The following is a 17,903-nucleotide window of genomic DNA, read 5'->3' as shown; positions in this document are numbered from 1 at the left end:
TTTGTTGTTTTTGAAGAAAACTGGCCATGAAGGCGGATATTTCGACTTTAAGTAGCATTTGCTCCATATGTGCTGAAAGTTTGGTGGTTTTAAAGGATGTACGTCGCGTGTTTTTATTTTACGACCGTTTATGTAAAATGTTCGTATATATCGATTTGTACAGTATAAAGAAAGATATATACATTTATAAGTAGTCATATAAATTGCAACGTCCTTGTTTATGTGTTCATATTACTTTAGTTAAGGGAACAATATACGCATACCCAAATGTGTGTACATTTCCAATTTAACATTTTTCGTTCCACGTGTTTTGGTATTTCTCAATCATATCATACACACATTAGGGTTGGCGTATTAGGCAGATATAAATGTAGCGGTATGATAAAAGAAACTGACTCCTCATATATCATTTATACTATGCATACGAGTCATAAATACGTTGCGTATGCATAATAACACCTTCCAACGTTATTGAATAAGTAAAATAGACATCAGAAAACTAAATATTTATTCACAGGCATTTTCTCAAGAAAACTGAAGGAAGTATGCAAACTCCCCCATGTACACTATATCCTCTGGAGCGTCTACACGTATGTTGAGAGGTTGTCCATGGGAGGCGGCTGTACACACGATCTTGTCTACAAACAAAATACAAATAATGAAAGATCCATATCAATTGCTTCAATAAGGGCTAATAATTATTGAAGAATAGTTTTTATATTGTAAAGCGTGTAGCCCGATCATGTAAGGTAGCCATATACAGTGTTCGACAATTAGATGTTACCTGCTCAAAGCAATGCGGATGACTTACTAATTATGAAAAGGTTTTTATTTTATACCAAATACTTACGTTCAGGAGAACGGTTCTGATTCCACACCTGTCATTGGCTTCGTTTACAGGAAATGATAACATGAAGAGTGTTTATTTCCGATGCGAAGAAAGCACACGTTCGTGAGCTTGTTTTTATCTCTACCTTTCTAACGATGTTATAACCCGTTATAATGTCCCAATTGACAAATACTCGCTTTGTTTGTGTGACTCAGACTTGGACCTTGGTGTTTGGCTTAATAACTTCAATATTCGAAATTATGAGACTGTATAAAAGCTTGCTCTTCTTACCGCTGCCACGCACCAGCCTAGGAAGCTGCGTCATATGATGCCCGGAAGTGACGTCAGTAATGCTGAATGCTTCGCCTCCGAGGGAATCCCGAAAGCAAGCTGCGGTCGCCCTCCCGAAGTTCTCAAAAAGCAGGGCCACATGTCCTCTCGGGTAGTCCCAGCGAAATGTGCCATTCGTGCAGGATCTTGGCACTGATATTTTGGAGGACCAGTTAGGATCGTGAGGAATCCTTTAATTTAAACATTTTCTTATTGATTTTTGTGTGTGTAAATAATTGGTTTAACAGATCATTTGAAAATAAAGAATAAACACTACAATAATTTGAATAACAGATTCAACCTATTATCAATGATAATGTTCAACGACAGTCAATAACATAGCAATTAAAGCGAAAACAAGTTGCTCGATGTGGTATACACACAAAACGTAACAAGGGAGTTGAAAGCAATATTTGCACATACGCAATAAACGTACCCTGATTCGTAAACGGGTGACAAGTCACATGGTCCTCCAAACAACATCGCCCCAGACACAACACACATACAATACAGGCTTAAAATCCTGATCATAGCTGAGCTTATATCATATGATGTTAAGGTGAATAAAAACGTTAGCTGAAACAACCCTATTATGTAGATAATTTACCGTTCTAATTTAGTTTGTATTGGAGCATGCTGTCCTAGTAAGAATGCGATAAGGCGTTCATCTACTGCGTTCCGTTAAGTTCATCGGAAGTCAAACCATGAACAATTGCGATGGCACGATATCGATACCAGAACGGTAGGATGCTGCTGGTTCAGTAAAAGATCACTCACTTTTGTCCCATCGTCATATAATGTAATATATTAGGCTATTTTAAACGTGTACGCATACATGTAATTGTGTTCACGGTGGAACGATTGCGATGTTAAGCAAACGATATTATAATGACACTGGTGCGATGGAAATGTTATTATGGCATCCCGATGACGATGACACGATGGTACATTGTACCATACATCTATTACCACCGTGTTATAGTCCTCATGCAATAGCATCATTGAGGATGAGTTTTTGGTCTATTTTAAATGTTAAAGTGTCCCTTATGGAACCCAGTATTAATGTTAGCGGTCGTATCCGTATTTACAAATTTAACTTCAGCTCTTTTGGGGGTGCGGGCTATTAGCTGTTCTTGCCAGGTATATTAAACTTCGGTCTACTCATTTGATTTTTTGTTAACCAATTTGCATAACTGATTTTTCGCCAAAAAAGCGTTTACATTTTAAAAATATCAGTTGTATAACGATTATCAATATCTGTTGATATCTTATCAAGTTTACTTCGCTTTTGCTCTCTAAGAATGTAATAGTGTTATTGTTAGTATTTTACGTCGACCTGATATAGAAGAAACAACAACATGCGTAGAGAAAATAAAAGCTAACATCAGAACATGTTACCTGTTAGAACAAAGAAACACAATAGTTACAAAATTTGTTGTTAGCGATACGAAGAAAAATGAATACGTACTTAAAATAATGAATATGTGAACGATTATGAGAGCACGCTGTTACTATGGTGAGATTGGACTGATCCACCCAGTCATAATCATCATGATTACGCACCGTCGTACTACCGCCATCGCGTCTGACGTCAATATGTCTCGTATGCAGATTAAAATAAATATGTTTTTATCTTACAACGTTAACAACGTTTTAATCGTAAGTAGATGACCGTCTACCCACATGATTCGTTGTAATAGTTTCAAGTCATTATTGTTTTTCGTTTTATGTTTAATCAGTACACTTCACTTCAATCATCTTCGTAATCTATTGTTTACAAAAGCAGGCGTCACTAAAAGCTACACTTTAAGTCCTCTCGCGATGCCAATTCGACAACCAAAATACCCGTTCCTGAGTCCTGTACGAATGGTATATTCAACTGGTACTACCCGAGGTGCAATGTGTAACTGTTGTTTTAGGACTACGGGAGGTCAATCGCAGTCAGCTTTCGGGAGGTCCACGAGGATTGTGTAGAGACAGTAGACTTTGGCCGTTGCCATTTGTAATCAAAGCGCTGTAGGCACTAAAGGACTGGGTCTAGATTTAGTGTGCTTGGGAAGAAGTATTGTCCGAAATTTTTCCTTTGTCCGAATTTATACGGATTGACCCTAGCGGTTGAGTGCAGAAGCTCTTGGACTGTAAGAAAAGACAATATACACTCCGTGGTCTCACGTAGAACTTTTCGCGCTCGATTTGCGCGCTCGATCTGCGCAGTGAAATACCATATCCGGTTACTTCGTCTATTTCCGAGAATGATCGTGAATATTTTTATTTTATTTTTTTCTGGAATGTCTTGTTAACTCTAAATAAAATAACAATATTTTAAAATATGTTTATAAATACCAAATATAATGTCTTCGTAAACACTAGTATCGTTTCGGCCTAGACCGTCAAGTGAGGAACTTATTATCGCATGAATATGTAAACAACAAAAACTATGCCGTAGCCAATGCTTTGCAATTTTGCTTCAATAATATTTTTTTACATTTTTTATGACACTGTCATGTTATATCGTGATGTTCTGTATTTACAAGGCGGGTTATTGAGATCTACGAAGAACTACTTTTATTGTGCATGAATTAAGTGGTAAATCGAAGTTTTGGGAAAAACGCATTATGAAGATAGGTATCATACGTGTAAAATGACAAACTCACTTCTGGGCATTCCTAAATTTGCACACCTGCATTGAGACCAGAGAAAGCACGATATCCCATAATCCCATAAACAAGTTTCAAGTTTCAAATAGTATAATACTTCGTGGAAGATGATCGTCAATAGATAAAAGCAATTTGACTGAAAATGGTTTGCTCTATATAGAAATCAAACTGCTGACAATTCTGGAAACCAATGATTTATCATAGCACCAACTACGCCATTGAACATACGACGCTATCATTTTAATGCAAGCCTAAGGTAATTTAAGTACGGCTTTCTAATTGTTGATAGTGCTAAAGGCCTTATATTAGTAGTTATTCTTATCGTATTTTTCCTTTAATTGCATTATTAAGTCATAAAACAAAATCGGAACACAGACGTGTACTTAATTGTAGACGTAAACAGACGTAAACAAGATAATCATTGTTGACATTACAACTACATTAATAAACATGTTTACTGTAAATGTCTAACTTAATTGAATCAGAACATGTTATATTTATTTTCAATTCAGTCCGGTTGTATGTATGAAAAAACATCATATTTGAGTTGAAACGAGAAACTATGTTGTCGTAATCTCCTAATTTAAATATGCTTATGTCTCATCTGTGTTACCTTAATTCACTCTGATTTTAAAACGAATGGAACTGTGTAGCATTGCTCTCCACATTTGGAAACATTCTATCATCAACAACAAACGTGTCCTTGAAAATAACGTTTCGGGGAAACTCTCGAAAGAAATATTACTCAAGAGTCATCTCACTCGTACCTTGCTGCTAGTGCAAGCATCTGCTATACTTTAATATTTTTTTAATGCATGGGAATTATTAGGAAAAATATTGTAACGTTTTTTATATTCCAACCTCACATCTAATTGTTTAATAAAATAATGCAATTTGGTCTTCAAACAATAGTTTATTGATTAAATCAATTAAATAAACATTGGAATTACATTTCATCACAGGAGTTATGCATATAACTATAGTACAATCATTAAGAGGAGTTATTCGGTCAGCTCGCATGTTCGTGTGGGCAAGTATGGTATACAAGATCCACAAATAAATGTAACGTTGTGTAATTCATGACGAGTATTGTGTTGTGTCGTGTTTCTTATATTGTTTGTATGGCTTATAATCTACGTATTGGGACTGGCTCATGGATGCATATTTAACTTGAATACCCAGTTAGCATCTGTTTCATTCATTACACGATATTTGTACGTATAGTATGATCCCTCTTCTGTCACTCTCGATACCTTCCATTGTGTTTTTGACGATGCTGCGAAGCAGCTCGTCTAAGTTATCATACCATGAAAAAATTCTTTACAATGGCGACCTATGTAAAAGACCGAGCCAGTCCGATTGAGATAGCTCGATTTTTCTAATCGGCATATCTCGCTGATTATCATTGATAAAGGTAAAGGAAGCTCAGCTATAAATAGGACAGCATATTCTGGGGAAATATTTAATAATAGTTTGAAAACGTTAATTTTAAATCAGTTATATTCAATCCATTATATGTTTATAGATCAATGAAACAACTATGCATTTTCTGTATTGTATTTGACATTTGTCGTGATTTTGGAAATAAAGTGCGAATGAAAACGTGTATAATTAACGTTTAACGCGATCATGAGTGTAAAGAAAAAGAATTATTTCGAACCTGCCATGTGTAAACGTTATAGCGAATATGGTATATAAACAACATAATTGCAGGACGTGCTTTCTCATTTTGCATATTTAATAAACGTTTCAAACAGAAATTACCGAGCTACATCAGTGCACACACTATGTTTGATAATTCATTCTTTTGTTGGATATTGTTTGCTATTTTCAACACATATTAGGTCATATCGCCGAGATTTAGTTTTACCTTACCATGTGCTCATGGTTGAACTCACGTATTCAAGTACTCTTACGACTATGTGCTCATACCTACTTTCGGGAATCATCATAAAAGTATTGTTGTACTAAACGAACAAACATGCCTAAGCTTATTGAAATAGAGAAAAAACACTAATCAAAAGAGAAAAAAGTATATGTTCTTACACATGGGCATGTGAAATCACATCCGTACACAATTATCATTAACTTAGGAAAGGAAACAACGAAATATAAAGTTTGGTATGATATACTTGTGAAAATAAATAGCATTGTGTAATTAAAGAGCATGTCAAGTTTTGAATATATCTGCTGAAACGTAATGTTATTACCCACAAATGTTTTACTGTAACAGAACGTTTTTTAAGATAAGTGGTACAGAAAATACACGTCGAGTATTTTTTTAAAGATATTTCTTGTTATATTTGATCAAGAATGAAACCCGCCTCCCAGATTCGCTGAATGGGCCAAGTTCCCAACGGGTACTACTTCCCCGTACCCCACTTCTTCCCCGTACCCCCAAATGTTCTTTCGTACCCAAATTTATTTTCCTACCCATTTTTTTCCTACCCAATTGTTTTTTCGTAACCAATTTTTTGTTCGTACGAATTTATCTTTTTGGCATATTTTTTCTACCCAAAATTTTCGTACACATTGTTTTTCTTGCCCATAATTTTCTTACCCACATACATAATTGTGGTGATGTAGATAAACTTAAATTGATGCTTTTATATCCATCCTTTTCAAAAGCATCGTCACACCAGTACTGTCAGTACTTTGATTAAGTCTACTGCAATAGATGTTTTAAGCAACCTTGTATGATTTAAATTATAATATCAACTCATTTATCACATACAAATTATTTAATTTCATCTTTGAATATTAAGATTATCTTGATTATTTGCCAAATATTGTTTTCAAATTGACGATAATCTTCGCTCAACAGGTATCCATTACAATTTAGAAAGATCTCAGCGCTTATGCACAAAATGTCATGTCAGAGATATTGAAGACGAGTGTCATTTATCAGGAAAAGCCCAGCCTTCAATTCACTACGAAAATGATTTATCAAAGCGTACAATTGTAAAAGACCAAGTGTGTTTAATTTTGTTGGATGTATGGGTATTTTAAACAAGAAACAAGTAATAGACCTGAGCAAGTTCATATGAAGAGCCTTAATGCAGTCCTAATCTAATTAACCATGTATATAGTTATTCAAATATTAACTAATTGTTTTCCTTTCATCTAATAGTTTTGTTGATCTTATAACGCGTCTTATATGTCGTTTGAATAACTGTACCATGTTTATAGTTTACATCCTCGAAATTTGTCTGAAAAAAAAATCAAATGAAATTCATGTTATTCATCATCTGTATATGTTAGTCTAGCAAAAGTCAAATATTATAGTTACATATTCTGAAATATGGTAAAAACATTCAAATGTGTGTTCAATTAAATATTTCAATTATTCATGTTGTACAATTTAATATTAAAATAATTCATATAAAGCCTTAGAGCATGTAAAATTTTTACTTAACCTTGACAAAGTTGTTCAAATATTAACTAAATAACTTTTTTTTCAACTTATAGTGTATAGTTTCATACCTACTGGTCTTTCATAACGTTCACATAATTTTACTTTGTTTATAATGCTCATCCTCCATTATTTCTGCACACGATAATAATTTTAATCATTTTATCATCATCTGTATAAGATAGTCAAGTGAAACACATATTTTATTTTTTATTTTCTTATGCGTAAAACAAATCTTTTTTGTACAACTTCATATTTAGATTCATTTATGGATGTATATAATCGTCATGTTATCAATTATAAGCTGAGCTCTACGCATTTGTAATAATGTTGACCTAATAATATGTATAACTATTCATAAATGAAAAAAGTAAATGTACGTCAATAAAACTGTCTGTCTGTCTGTCTGTCCGCCCGTCTGTCTGTCTGTCTGTCTGTCTGTCTGTCTGACGTCTGTCTGTCTGTCTGTCTGTCTGTCTGTCTGTCTGTCTGTCTGTCTGTCTGTCTGTCTGTCTGTCTGTCTGTCTGTCTGTCTGTCTGTCTGTCTGTCTGTCTGTCTGTCTGTCTATAACGTTTAATAGAGAAGAAACTAACCATGAAATATCGTCATATAAAAAAAGCTAACCAAAACCTGCATTCTCAATGTTATTTTATTGGTTTAATCTTGCCCAAACAGCAAAGTAAATCATTAATAAATATAAGAAAAGAACACCGAATATATCAGCCATTCACTGAATACGAATAATAAATCAGTTACTAATAATACATCAGTTACGAATGCATAAAAATACTTGTCAACTGTACTGAATAACACAAAATATCCATCAGCTAAATACACATTTATTACCAAAATACTTTGCTCAAGAAAACTGAAGGAAGTATGCAAACTCCCCCATGTAAACCATCATCTCTGGAGCGTCTACACGTATGTTCAGAGGTTTTTCAATGGAGGCGGCTGTACACACGCTCTTGTCTGCAGACAAAATAAAGATAATAAACGTTCCATGGCAGCTGCTTCAATAGGGAATGGAAATGTTTGAGGAATAGTTTCTATATTATTGCGTGAAGTTCAGAACATTCAGTTCACGTAGGTTTTCCATACGTAGTGTTGAGAATTAGATGTTACCTGCTCAAAGCAGTGTGTATGACGTACTCATGTAAGGAACGTTTTAAAGTTATGTCAAATGGTAAAATTTAGCGGAAAGGTTCTAAAACCAAACCACACTTCTTTTAACAGAAACTATACAATAAAGTGAAGTGTGTTTATTTTGTAGCGATGAAAGCAAGTGCTCGTGACCAGATTTTATGTCTACCTTTTCAACGATTATATAACCGTTTATAAAACAACACACAAATGTACTTCCTTTGTTTTTTGGACTCAAACTTGAATCTTCATGTTTAGCTACATACATTGTATAAAGGTAAGAAAGTATGATATTGTTGTAAATGTATGCTCTTCTTACCGCTTCCCCACTCCACATTCGGAAGCTGTGTCATATGATGCCCTGGAGTGATGTCAGTAATGTTAAAGAATCCGCCCCCGAGGGAATCCCGGAAGCAAGCCACGGTCGCCCTACCGAAGTCCTCAAAAAGCAGGATCACATGACCCCTCGGGTAGTCCCAGCGAAATGTGCCGTTTGTACAGGACTTGGGGACTGATATTTTGGAGGACCAGTTTAAATCGTCGGGTATCCTTGCATTTAAACAATTTTTAATCAATCGTTTTGTAAATAATTTGTTTAACATATATTCGTTTAATAAGGAATACACATAAACTAGATTTAAATAACATTTTCAGATTATTATCACCGACCATGTTCGATGACATTTATTAACATAACATATACAGGGAAAATAATGTTGCAAGAAATACCACATTCAAACATTAATATAATTACAAAATATAAGAAAGGGAGTTAAAAGCAATATGTAGTTTAGTTTAGTGAAAACCTATTTTTTAGCTCAATTACAGCGATAGCCTCGGGGTTATTAAAACACTCCCGAGTCCCTTTTCTGGGCCTAGAACATGTACTTGGTGTCTAAAGACCGCTCCCACAGTGGGGGGGGGGGGTAGTGGGTAGAACCCGCGACCTCCCGGTCGCAAAGCGGACTCGATATACATTACGCCAAGGCAAAGTTTAGCAATATTTGCACATACGCAATAAACGTACCCTGATTGGTAAGCGGGTGACAGGTCACATGGTCCTCCAAACAACATCGCCCCAGAAACAACAAATATACAATACAGGCTTGCAATCCTGATCATAGCTGAGCGTATATCATAAAATTGGTCACTGAAACAATTCTAATATATAGATAAAGTATCGTTCTTATTAATCAGTTTGAAATGGCGCATGATGTCCTAACGTGAAAGCGATAAGGTGTTAACCTACTGTGTTCCGTAAAGTTAATTGGAAGTCAAATCACGTCAAATAACGATGGCACGGAATCGAATACAAAAGGATGCCGCTTTTTGGGTGAAATATCGCTGATCAATGTCTCATACATATGTAATGAAATATTATGGGGCAATTGCACTTTACCGGTACGCAACACTTATTATCAAACAGCGTATCCTAACCCTAACCTTTAACACCTAACACATAACAACTAACGCAACACCTAATAATTCTTTTTATCCTATATATTTCCTGAGTATCGGAGTTACCGCCCCCAAACCCCCGTCTTGTCGATAGTGGTATACAACTGCGTACCGGTAAAGTGCAATCTAGCCTATTTCATGTTATACAAAGCATATACGTTCGGTGGCATAGAGGTGGCATTCACTCCTCTTTTTTAAAATTGCAATCCTCTTTTTTCTATCTCGTGGCCACGACTTAGTAACTCGTGGCCACTAGTTAGCTATGAGATAGAAAAAAGAGGAGGCTTAAAGAGGTAGTAGTAGTAGTAGTAGTAGTAGTAGTAGTAGTAGTAGTAGTAGTAGTAGTAGTAGTAGTAGTAGTAGTAGTAGTAGTAGTAGTAGTAGTAGTAGAAGTAGTAGTAGTAGTAGTAGCAGTAGTAGTAGTAGTAGTAGTAGTAGTAGTAGTAGTAGTAGTAGTAGCAGCAGCAGCAGCAGCAGCAGCATCATCATCATCATCAGCAGCAGCAGCAGCAGCAGTAGTAGAAGTAGTAGTAGTAGTAGTAGTAGAAGTGGTAGGAGTAGTAGTAGTAGTAGAAGTGGTAGTAGTAGTAGTAATAGTAGTAGTAGTAGTAGTAGTAGTAGTAGTAGTAGTAGAGTAGTAGTAGTAGTAGTAAGTAGTAGTAGTAGTAGTAGTAGTAGTAGTAGTAGTAGTTGTAGTAGTAGTAGTAGTAGAAGTAGTAGTAGTAGTAGTAGTAATAGCAGCAGCAGCAACAACAGCAGCAGTAGTAGAAGTAGTAGTAATAGTAGTACTAATAGAAGTATGTTATGTTATATCAGAGCCTTGCAATTAGGACGTTTTCATTGGCTGATTAATTTGAGGGAACAAGATCGTATTTGATTGGCTGCCTAACTCGTGACCACGAGTTAGCTTAATCGGGATTTCGAGACCTCGAAATCCTCTCCTCTTTTTTTAATGCACCCTTCCTTTATTTACTGCACCGCTCTTTTTTAATTGCACTCCTCTTTTATTTAGTTTTGCACTCCTCTTTTTCTACTAAGTTACTAAGTCGTGGCCACGAGATAGAAAAAAAGAGGAGTGCAATTTAAAAAAAGAGGAGTGAATGTCACCTCTATGCCACCGTAATTTTGGGATACTACGAGGATCTACGCATGGGCATGGATGGTCGAGTGGTCTAGGCTGGAGACTTTTTACTCCGGAACTCCAGGGGTGAGTGGTTCGAGCCCTGTTGAGGGTTACTTTTTCCTTTTTCTATTGTATTTTTTTTACTGGATATTTTTAGTTCAAATGTTTTAAGTTATCAATATAAAGCATTTAATGACAAGCTTCAATACATGCCAACTGTGTTGGACGGCGCCTTTAATTTGAATAGTAAATCACCGAGGCATTTACTTTCTTTGTAGACTCAATAAGAATAAATAAACTGATCTGAGTGCAAATTCACATTTACAGGCGGACGTTGCATGTCCAACAGCAGTCACACGTGTCTTTTGTAACTCAATTGAAAACTGCAGTTTTTTTGTAAATCAATCTGTGCGAAAAACAACATGGTATGGGGGATAAAAACACATGACCGTCAATGAACACCAGACACCCACAATTTCGGTGGATCCCGTCGGTTGGTGTCAATCTTTTTGTGGAAAATACATTTACAAGCTTTGAGAATGAATTGCTTAATGTGAAATAGTTCTAACTTAACTAATATCCGCCTATGTTTTATTTTTGCTAAGTGTGAGGGTGGGAAATAACCCACGTGACCTTGTAAGTACACTGGACACTCACTCTGGCAGTGGATATCGGCAGTTTAAAATAATGTTTTATCGAAAACACATATACACGATTTACGCACTGCACAATAGCAGCAAAGTACCCTAATACTAGCAAAACATACTTCGAATATGTTTCTTTTTCTTAAATGTTTGCCATTGTTTTGCTTGAAAGCTTGCACAAGGTTAAACAAATGGTTAACTGTCCATTTTTAATTATTTTTCAAAGTTGTGAACACTTAACATATACATGCATCGGAACTCTCTTTAAATATTATGTTGTTTTTTTCATACGTTATATTTTACATTAATTCATAGATCCATGTCTTTGATATGCACTTTTATTTAATGTATTATTATTAAATATATGCTATAATAATCAGTTTGCGTTATATGTTCAATCACTTAGTACGGGCTCTATTATAAGGCCTGTGACGGTGGGGACTCTCGCGTATGGCTGCCATGGTTGATAGGACGATCTACAGTGGATACATTGTCGCACTGCTTGGCTGAAACATTACAATTTTTAAATAACAGTTAATATAATGTATGTATTATTTGTTGTGTGTACTATTCTTAACGTGTATTAAATACTAGCCTAATTACCAGTACGTTTAATACTAAAGTTAAACAGGAAAATGCCAATTCAACATAAGAATCGTAAGGCTTATAAAATGTTGTAATGGGTATTAATATATGTTAATTTACTAGCATACCCAAATCCCTGTTCAATATGTGACTTAGTTTTATAATATCAATCATGTAACAGTCACACGGATGACGAAAAACAATTAACAACAGCAACTAGATATAGCAGCAGCAAACGTGCTTTTGTTATTGGTTCATATTCGTATTTTAAAATTGTCTACGTTACATGCGAGTGCATCAAATGGAATACGAAACGAACACCAATAATCGCACGTCATCAGATTACTTAAGAATGTACAATTGACATGAGGTTATATAACATTTAAATCACTAAACCGTTTGAGTTGTTTAAAAAAGTAATTTAAAACGTAAATTATTCATTCGTAGTACTTTCGCTTACCGCAAAAACGAGGTAGAACGCGAACTTCCCCATATAGTAAATCGGTTCCGCGTACACTCGTATCTTCAGACGGCGTCCAACAGCGGCGGTCGTACACACGCTCTTATCTATGAAAAGTTATGATACTACCATATAATTTTATATCTGCTTCTTCAATGACCGCAAATAATATTATTTGCAAATCCTGTCTATAAAATGATAATTGTAGTAGGTACATTCAAGAGGACTTGTACTCATTTTTTGTATGTACCTTCCTTACATTCCCTTCTGTTTCCCGGTCATGGCCATGTCGTAATGTGGGCGATTCCCACATGCTCATTATGTTTCATTACTTATTGAGAGATACAATTTAGTTGACATAAATCTTAATAAAGGCACTTTGTTAGAATATCCGTGCATGCAATGCGCATAATGCGCATTAACATAGAATCAAACATGTTCGATGTCTGTGATTTTGAAGGTAAAACGCAAGCGTTTATACAACGATTAAATGTTTCCAGTGATATAGACTGAGCATAAAGACTCAAACAAATATCCTCTATGTATCTGTTACACCTTATGTTGGAACATAATTACTTTTCACTTATATGTTCTATTATGTACTGTACTAAATATGCCAATATGCATGCTATCTTTACCGTTGTTCCTTTCAGGAATCGGCAGCAGTCTCATTTTATGACCCGAAGTGGCGTCATATATTTTGAATATATTGTCGCCGAAAGGCGTCCGGAAGCACACAGCGGTTGACCTCTTGTAGTCCTTAAAAAGCAGGTACACATTGCCCCCCGGGTAGTGCCAGACAAATGTACCATTCGTACAGGACTTGGGGACTCGTATTTTGGCTGTGTAGTTGGCATCCCGGTGAGACCCCCTTATAATGTAAATTTGTATAACGCTTGGTTTCGTAAACAATTAATTGAACAGATGATTGTTATGAAAGGTAACTGATTACACATACAATGAAAACTATACTAGCTTCAATATATTATTACGGGCCATTTGCGTAGACAGTCCTCTACTAAAGATTAAAATGTAAATAATGTTGCAAGATAAAAACATAGACATATTGCAATATGCACTCGAAACATATCTACGACAGACAGTTAAGAAATTTATGAGCAAACAAATAACATACCCACGGGCGGGTTCGAGGTCACAAGGTCCTTCTGACAAAAACGCCACGGAAAGTGCGAACAGACCGTATAAGCATACAATCCTGATCATAGCTGCGGTTAATATATCAATGTGATGTTAAGATGTACGCTGTAAAAATCAAGTATACTTATCTCATCAATGTAGATTTACCGTATTTACTCTAGTTTTTAGAAAATATGCCTTTTCAGCCAAAATAATTATTTTTTCATTCTTGCTTTTCTGATATCAGGATTTCCCCGTAAAAAATGACTATTTTTTTCATACATTTGCATTTTGTTCACATATATTCGTTAATCCGTGTAACATCGCATGTGATCTAACAATAGGTTGATGGTCATACAACCTAGCAGATGGACTAGAAGTGTGTGGACCGTTGCATTTGCTTTATTTCGATATATGGGCATGACTATCGGTAGAAGTCATTTGTTTTATCTCAACCAAGAGGTTAAATGAACAAGTTGAATACTCTGACGATAATACCACACTTGTTTGTGATGTCTTTTTTTACAGAATAGAATATATTTTGTATCTAAATGTTCTGATAAGAAACAGATCAATTATTGTGAAGAGCCCGAAATCTTATAACAATTACGTATACACATACTTTTTATATGATAAATGGTATGCTTTCTGTTGTATCAAATATGCCTTATATATAGCGTTTCGTTGCGTAAGTCATAGTTTTTTTAAGTTTAATACAAACCACGATAGACGAGTGCGATTACACGATGGAGTTGACAGCAGGGTTCGATGCTGAATGTCCAATTAAATGAAAACTATGAAACGATATTATGATGATGATGGCATGATGTGATATTATGGTACAATTAAGATTTCACGCTAATTATGGTTCGATGCAATGATGACTATGATTTCCTGATTCGATGATGACGAGAAAGACATAATTAAAACTTAATGCTAATGGCTCCTTGTATTATTGTTATATCCTTTCGTCGTCATCGCATCGTGTCATTTTGAAATTGTATTATCCCTTAATTATTAACATACATGTTACTGTTCATGTTTATAATTAATAACAATGGCGATGATATGTTGACGATGGTTCGATGACGGTAGTAACAACATGCTTTCTGTATCGTTCATATATGGTATCATCGAATTCAATTTTATAAAACAGTGACATGTAAACAGTTATATATTAACCGGTATACGTCTCAAAGCTGTGTTTATATAGTTACGTGTTCTCTTATTGCTCAATAAAACGAAGCGGTAAGAGAAAAAATAGAACCGGGATTTGTGAACGATACCAATAAACGTTACTGTAACTAATTCTTATGGCTAAAACACAGTGTGCATGCGCGAACAAAAAGATTGTAAACAATAACAATCAAGTGGTCTATAAGCGTTGGCTTCCGTCAACAGCCTAAGTCCGCATCTCTTTAACGCCGTAAGTGAAGTGTGTTTACGTTCAACGACAAATACGTAGAGTACACTTAAGCGGAAACTATCGTACATCCTTAAAAAACCCTTAATAGAAGATATAAGTGGTAAATAATATCCTTGTAGGTCAAGATGTTAGTAATTTTTCAAATCGACTCATCAATCAGTATTTGTTTTTCTGGATTTATATAAAGATAGGACAAACCATCATCCAAGTAGGAGTATTTTGTATAGTCGTATCTTCTCTTAACATATGTTAATGGTCACAAAGGATACTAACAACCCTGTAGGCTCCTGCTGAGAGAATAGATAAACTCCAGTGTAATGTTAGTTTTAACCATCATATTAGGAAGTAAAATCACTCTTGCAGAGTCCACATATCCACGAGATGATTAATCAGAGCACGTGTCCGTATTAAATACAAAACCGTCTTACCGGTTTTGATCTGATATTACACTTAAAAGGCCTAACATTAACACATGGTTCTTTCTTTAAGCACGAACAACAAATTAGATAAGGGTTCGTTTATATACAGTTCATTAATTCATGCAATTGTTAAATAGAATATTTTCAAAATCACTAAATATCCTATACATGATATTTAAAATCTTTAAAGGATGAAACCCCCTTATAAAACACAAATCAGAAACATTAAAGAAACATTTTTTGGTGGTCAACACATTGAGTATTTCGGTTTGTAAGCCACAGCCAAACATATCTTTTTAAACACCTATGTTTTAGTGTACGAATCTCTTACACTTGCTATCGTTCATGAAAAATAATTCACACTAGCAAAACCGGTACATTGATAAATACAATTATATTTTTATATTACAGATTTTCAATAAGCATATCTTGTTTTTGTAGGCTTTAATATATTATTTACTGAACTTTTTGTACAAGAAATAGAATCGATTCTTTATAGCTTTATTGTAATTCTTGAGAACATATAGAATGTCCTTTTTTTAAGAGACAACCTTTAACATAATGCTTATTACTAAGTCGTACTTGTATTAAAATAAAAAATAAAAACATGTGTTCATGTATACAATATTAGTGCTAAGTATGACATCTGTTAATTACAATTTATGAGGTGTGATGTTAACTTCGTAATTTTGCATCAATTTGTTTACTAAGCGCATGCATGTATGCATATATTGTACATTACGGTAACAATTCCTTTAGCAAACCAATCTTTGCGCATTTGCGGAAAACCCCGATTGTATAATATAACAATAATCTGGTGTATTAAAAGACTAGTTAATTTTTATTGTGAACAATAGCGATTTTCAGTACATGCGCACATACTGGTTAAAAACTGATAACCCTTTTAAAACATGGCCCAAGTCAGGAAACTATCAAAAAGTAAAAACTTCCGTGGGCTTACCTTTTACAATTTTAATTCTATATTGTATAAATTGTTGATTTATTTTTGAAAGTAATGAAAAAGGCGGAAAATGATAAAATCTATATGTTTTAAAAAGGTTTCTGCCTTATATATCGGAATAAATATTTCGCTTCAGACGCGAACGGAGGACATCTAATGCTATCCTCTTGACACCAGGGTTAAGCCACAAAGTAAAGTACGTACATATGAATGTTATCAAGAATGAACACCAAATCACGATATAAAACAGAACTCAAAAACAGGAAAATAATAAGTGGCCTAAAATGTCCTTTGCTGATTGATATGAGAATATTGAATTATAATGGCTTGAATAATAGCATTTTATAATGATGTCTGATAAAAAACGTTAAATATGTTTTATTCAAACCATTTTAATTAAATGTGATGTAACATATCAAATAAACAATACATAACACATATAAATGCACAATTGTTTCAGAGATTTTTTAAGTTTTAATAAATAAGGAGTAGCAAGCATATTGCAGATGGTGAGCAGGTAACGGTAGTTATTTTACACTTGCATGATGAATTAATTAAGTTACAGTCCGAAATGCTGATTTTTTGGTAAACTTTACCATTTGACCTTTAAGATCTTCATTGAACTTTGAGGTAGGGAGAAAGATGTTATATGCGATACATCTTTTTATGACAAAAATATGTGGTAATAAATGTGTGCATGATGAATGACACAGCTACAGTCCTGACACCCCATGATGTTCCCCATTTTCATATTCCCCACTTGTTGTGACCTTGATCTTTCAGATAGGAAGATGATTATAATCGGCGACAAGCCATTTAAAATACAGTATGATTAAAATTGTATAGCGCGGGAAAACTTTTTATGGCAAATATTTTACCCTCTACTTCTTGGCAAAACCTCGACCTTTGAGAATGAAGACGGGTGTAATACGCGACACGTTGTTTTATCTTACCTGTCATGTGTGGTAAGGTATTCTAAATTAACACGATGAATGACAGTGTTGCCGGACGGGCAAACTCGGACAAGTAATTTAATACAATACAACGTCTGACCTTTAATTTATACTTTTAATGACCTCTTAGAGATGGAGATGTTACATGCAACATGCGACCGATCATCTTCTCATCGTTGCAAATTGCGATTAGTTAGTTTTATTACATTGTATATTCCCTACAAGATGTTTGCTATGAATAATTTATTGTTTAGCTTTTTGTGTAACCTTGACCTTTGAAGCACCGGTACGATTTTTATACGCGATATGAATTACACTACAATAAAGTCTACAGATATTGTTAAGTATTTTTTATTTAACATTTG

General features: G+C 34.7%; 3 protein-coding genes across 3 annotated transcripts; all 3 read right to left on the bottom strand.

The window, feature by feature from the left end:
* Positions 1 to 491: 491 nt before the first annotated feature.
* LOC127841913 (uncharacterized) lies at positions 492 to 1,807 on the bottom strand. The gene is made up of 3 exons (XM_052371041.1): positions 1,596 to 1,807; positions 1,121 to 1,350; positions 492 to 638 (listed from the first exon to the last, which is right to left on the bottom strand). Exons 1-3 carry the CDS (start codon positions 1,688 to 1,690, stop codon positions 526 to 528), a joined length of 438 nt encoding a protein of 145 aa, XP_052227001.1. The 5' UTR covers positions 1,691 to 1,807; the 3' UTR covers positions 492 to 525.
* A 6,245-nt stretch (positions 1,808 to 8,052) lies between these two features.
* LOC127842583 (uncharacterized) lies at positions 8,053 to 9,599 on the bottom strand. The gene is made up of 3 exons (XM_052372150.1): positions 9,400 to 9,599; positions 8,692 to 8,921; positions 8,053 to 8,201 (listed from the first exon to the last, which is right to left on the bottom strand). The coding sequence occupies exons 1-3, from the start codon at positions 9,492 to 9,494 to the stop codon at positions 8,089 to 8,091; spliced, it is 438 nt and encodes a 145-aa protein (XP_052228110.1). The 5' UTR covers positions 9,495 to 9,599; the 3' UTR covers positions 8,053 to 8,088.
* Positions 9,600 to 11,792: 2,193 nt separating this feature from the next.
* Positions 11,793 to 13,943, bottom strand: LOC127842582 (uncharacterized). The gene is made up of 4 exons (XM_052372149.1): positions 13,778 to 13,943; positions 13,281 to 13,513; positions 12,643 to 12,749; positions 11,793 to 12,103 (listed from the first exon to the last, which is right to left on the bottom strand). The coding sequence occupies exons 1-4, from the start codon at positions 13,864 to 13,866 to the stop codon at positions 12,074 to 12,076; spliced, it is 459 nt and encodes a 152-aa protein (XP_052228109.1). The 5' UTR covers positions 13,867 to 13,943; the 3' UTR covers positions 11,793 to 12,073.
* Between the last annotated feature and the right edge of the window lie 3,960 nt (positions 13,944 to 17,903).

Source organism: Dreissena polymorpha, chromosome 8 (genome assembly GCF_020536995.1).
Source record: "Dreissena polymorpha isolate Duluth1 chromosome 8, UMN_Dpol_1.0, whole genome shotgun sequence".
NCBI classification, from domain to species: domain Eukaryota; kingdom Metazoa; phylum Mollusca; class Bivalvia; order Myida; family Dreissenidae; genus Dreissena; species Dreissena polymorpha.
Note: the sequence above shows the minus strand (reverse complement) of the source record. Positions and strands in the feature narration are given on the sequence as shown.

Bases quoted from the DNA above. Each gene is read 5' to 3' on its own strand.
- LOC127841913 (XM_052371041.1), bottom strand. From the start codon at position 1,690: ATGATCAGGATTTTAAGCCTGTATTGTATGTGTGTTGTGTCTGGGGCG. The intron at 1,351-1,595 runs GTACGTTTATTG...TTTAAATTAAAG, and splicing joins TCACCCGTTTACGAATCAGG to GATTCCTCACGATCCTAACT. The intron at 639-1,120 runs GTAAGAAGAGCA...TTTTGTTTGTAG, and splicing joins TAGGCTGGTGCGTGGCAGCG to ACAAGATCGTGTGTACAGCC.
- LOC127842583 (XM_052372150.1), bottom strand. From the start codon at position 9,494: ATGATCAGGATTGCAAGCCTGTATTGTATATTTGTTGTTTCTGGGGCG. The intron at 8,922-9,399 runs GTACGTTTATTG...TTTAAATGCAAG, and splicing joins TCACCCGCTTACCAATCAGG to GATACCCGACGATTTAAACT. The intron at 8,202-8,691 runs GTAAGAAGAGCA...TTTTGTCTGCAG, and splicing joins GAATGTGGAGTGGGGAAGCG to ACAAGAGCGTGTGTACAGCC.
- LOC127842582 (XM_052372149.1), bottom strand. From the start codon at position 13,866: ATGATCAGGATTGTATGCTTATACGGTCTGTTCGCACTTTCCGTGGCG. The intron at 13,514-13,777 runs GTATGTTATTTG...TTACATTATAAG, and splicing joins GACCTCGAACCCGCCCGTGG to GGGGTCTCACCGGGATGCCA. The intron at 12,750-13,280 runs GTAAAGATAGCA...AACTTTTCATAG, and splicing joins GATTCCTGAAAGGAACAACG to ATAAGAGCGTGTGTACGACC.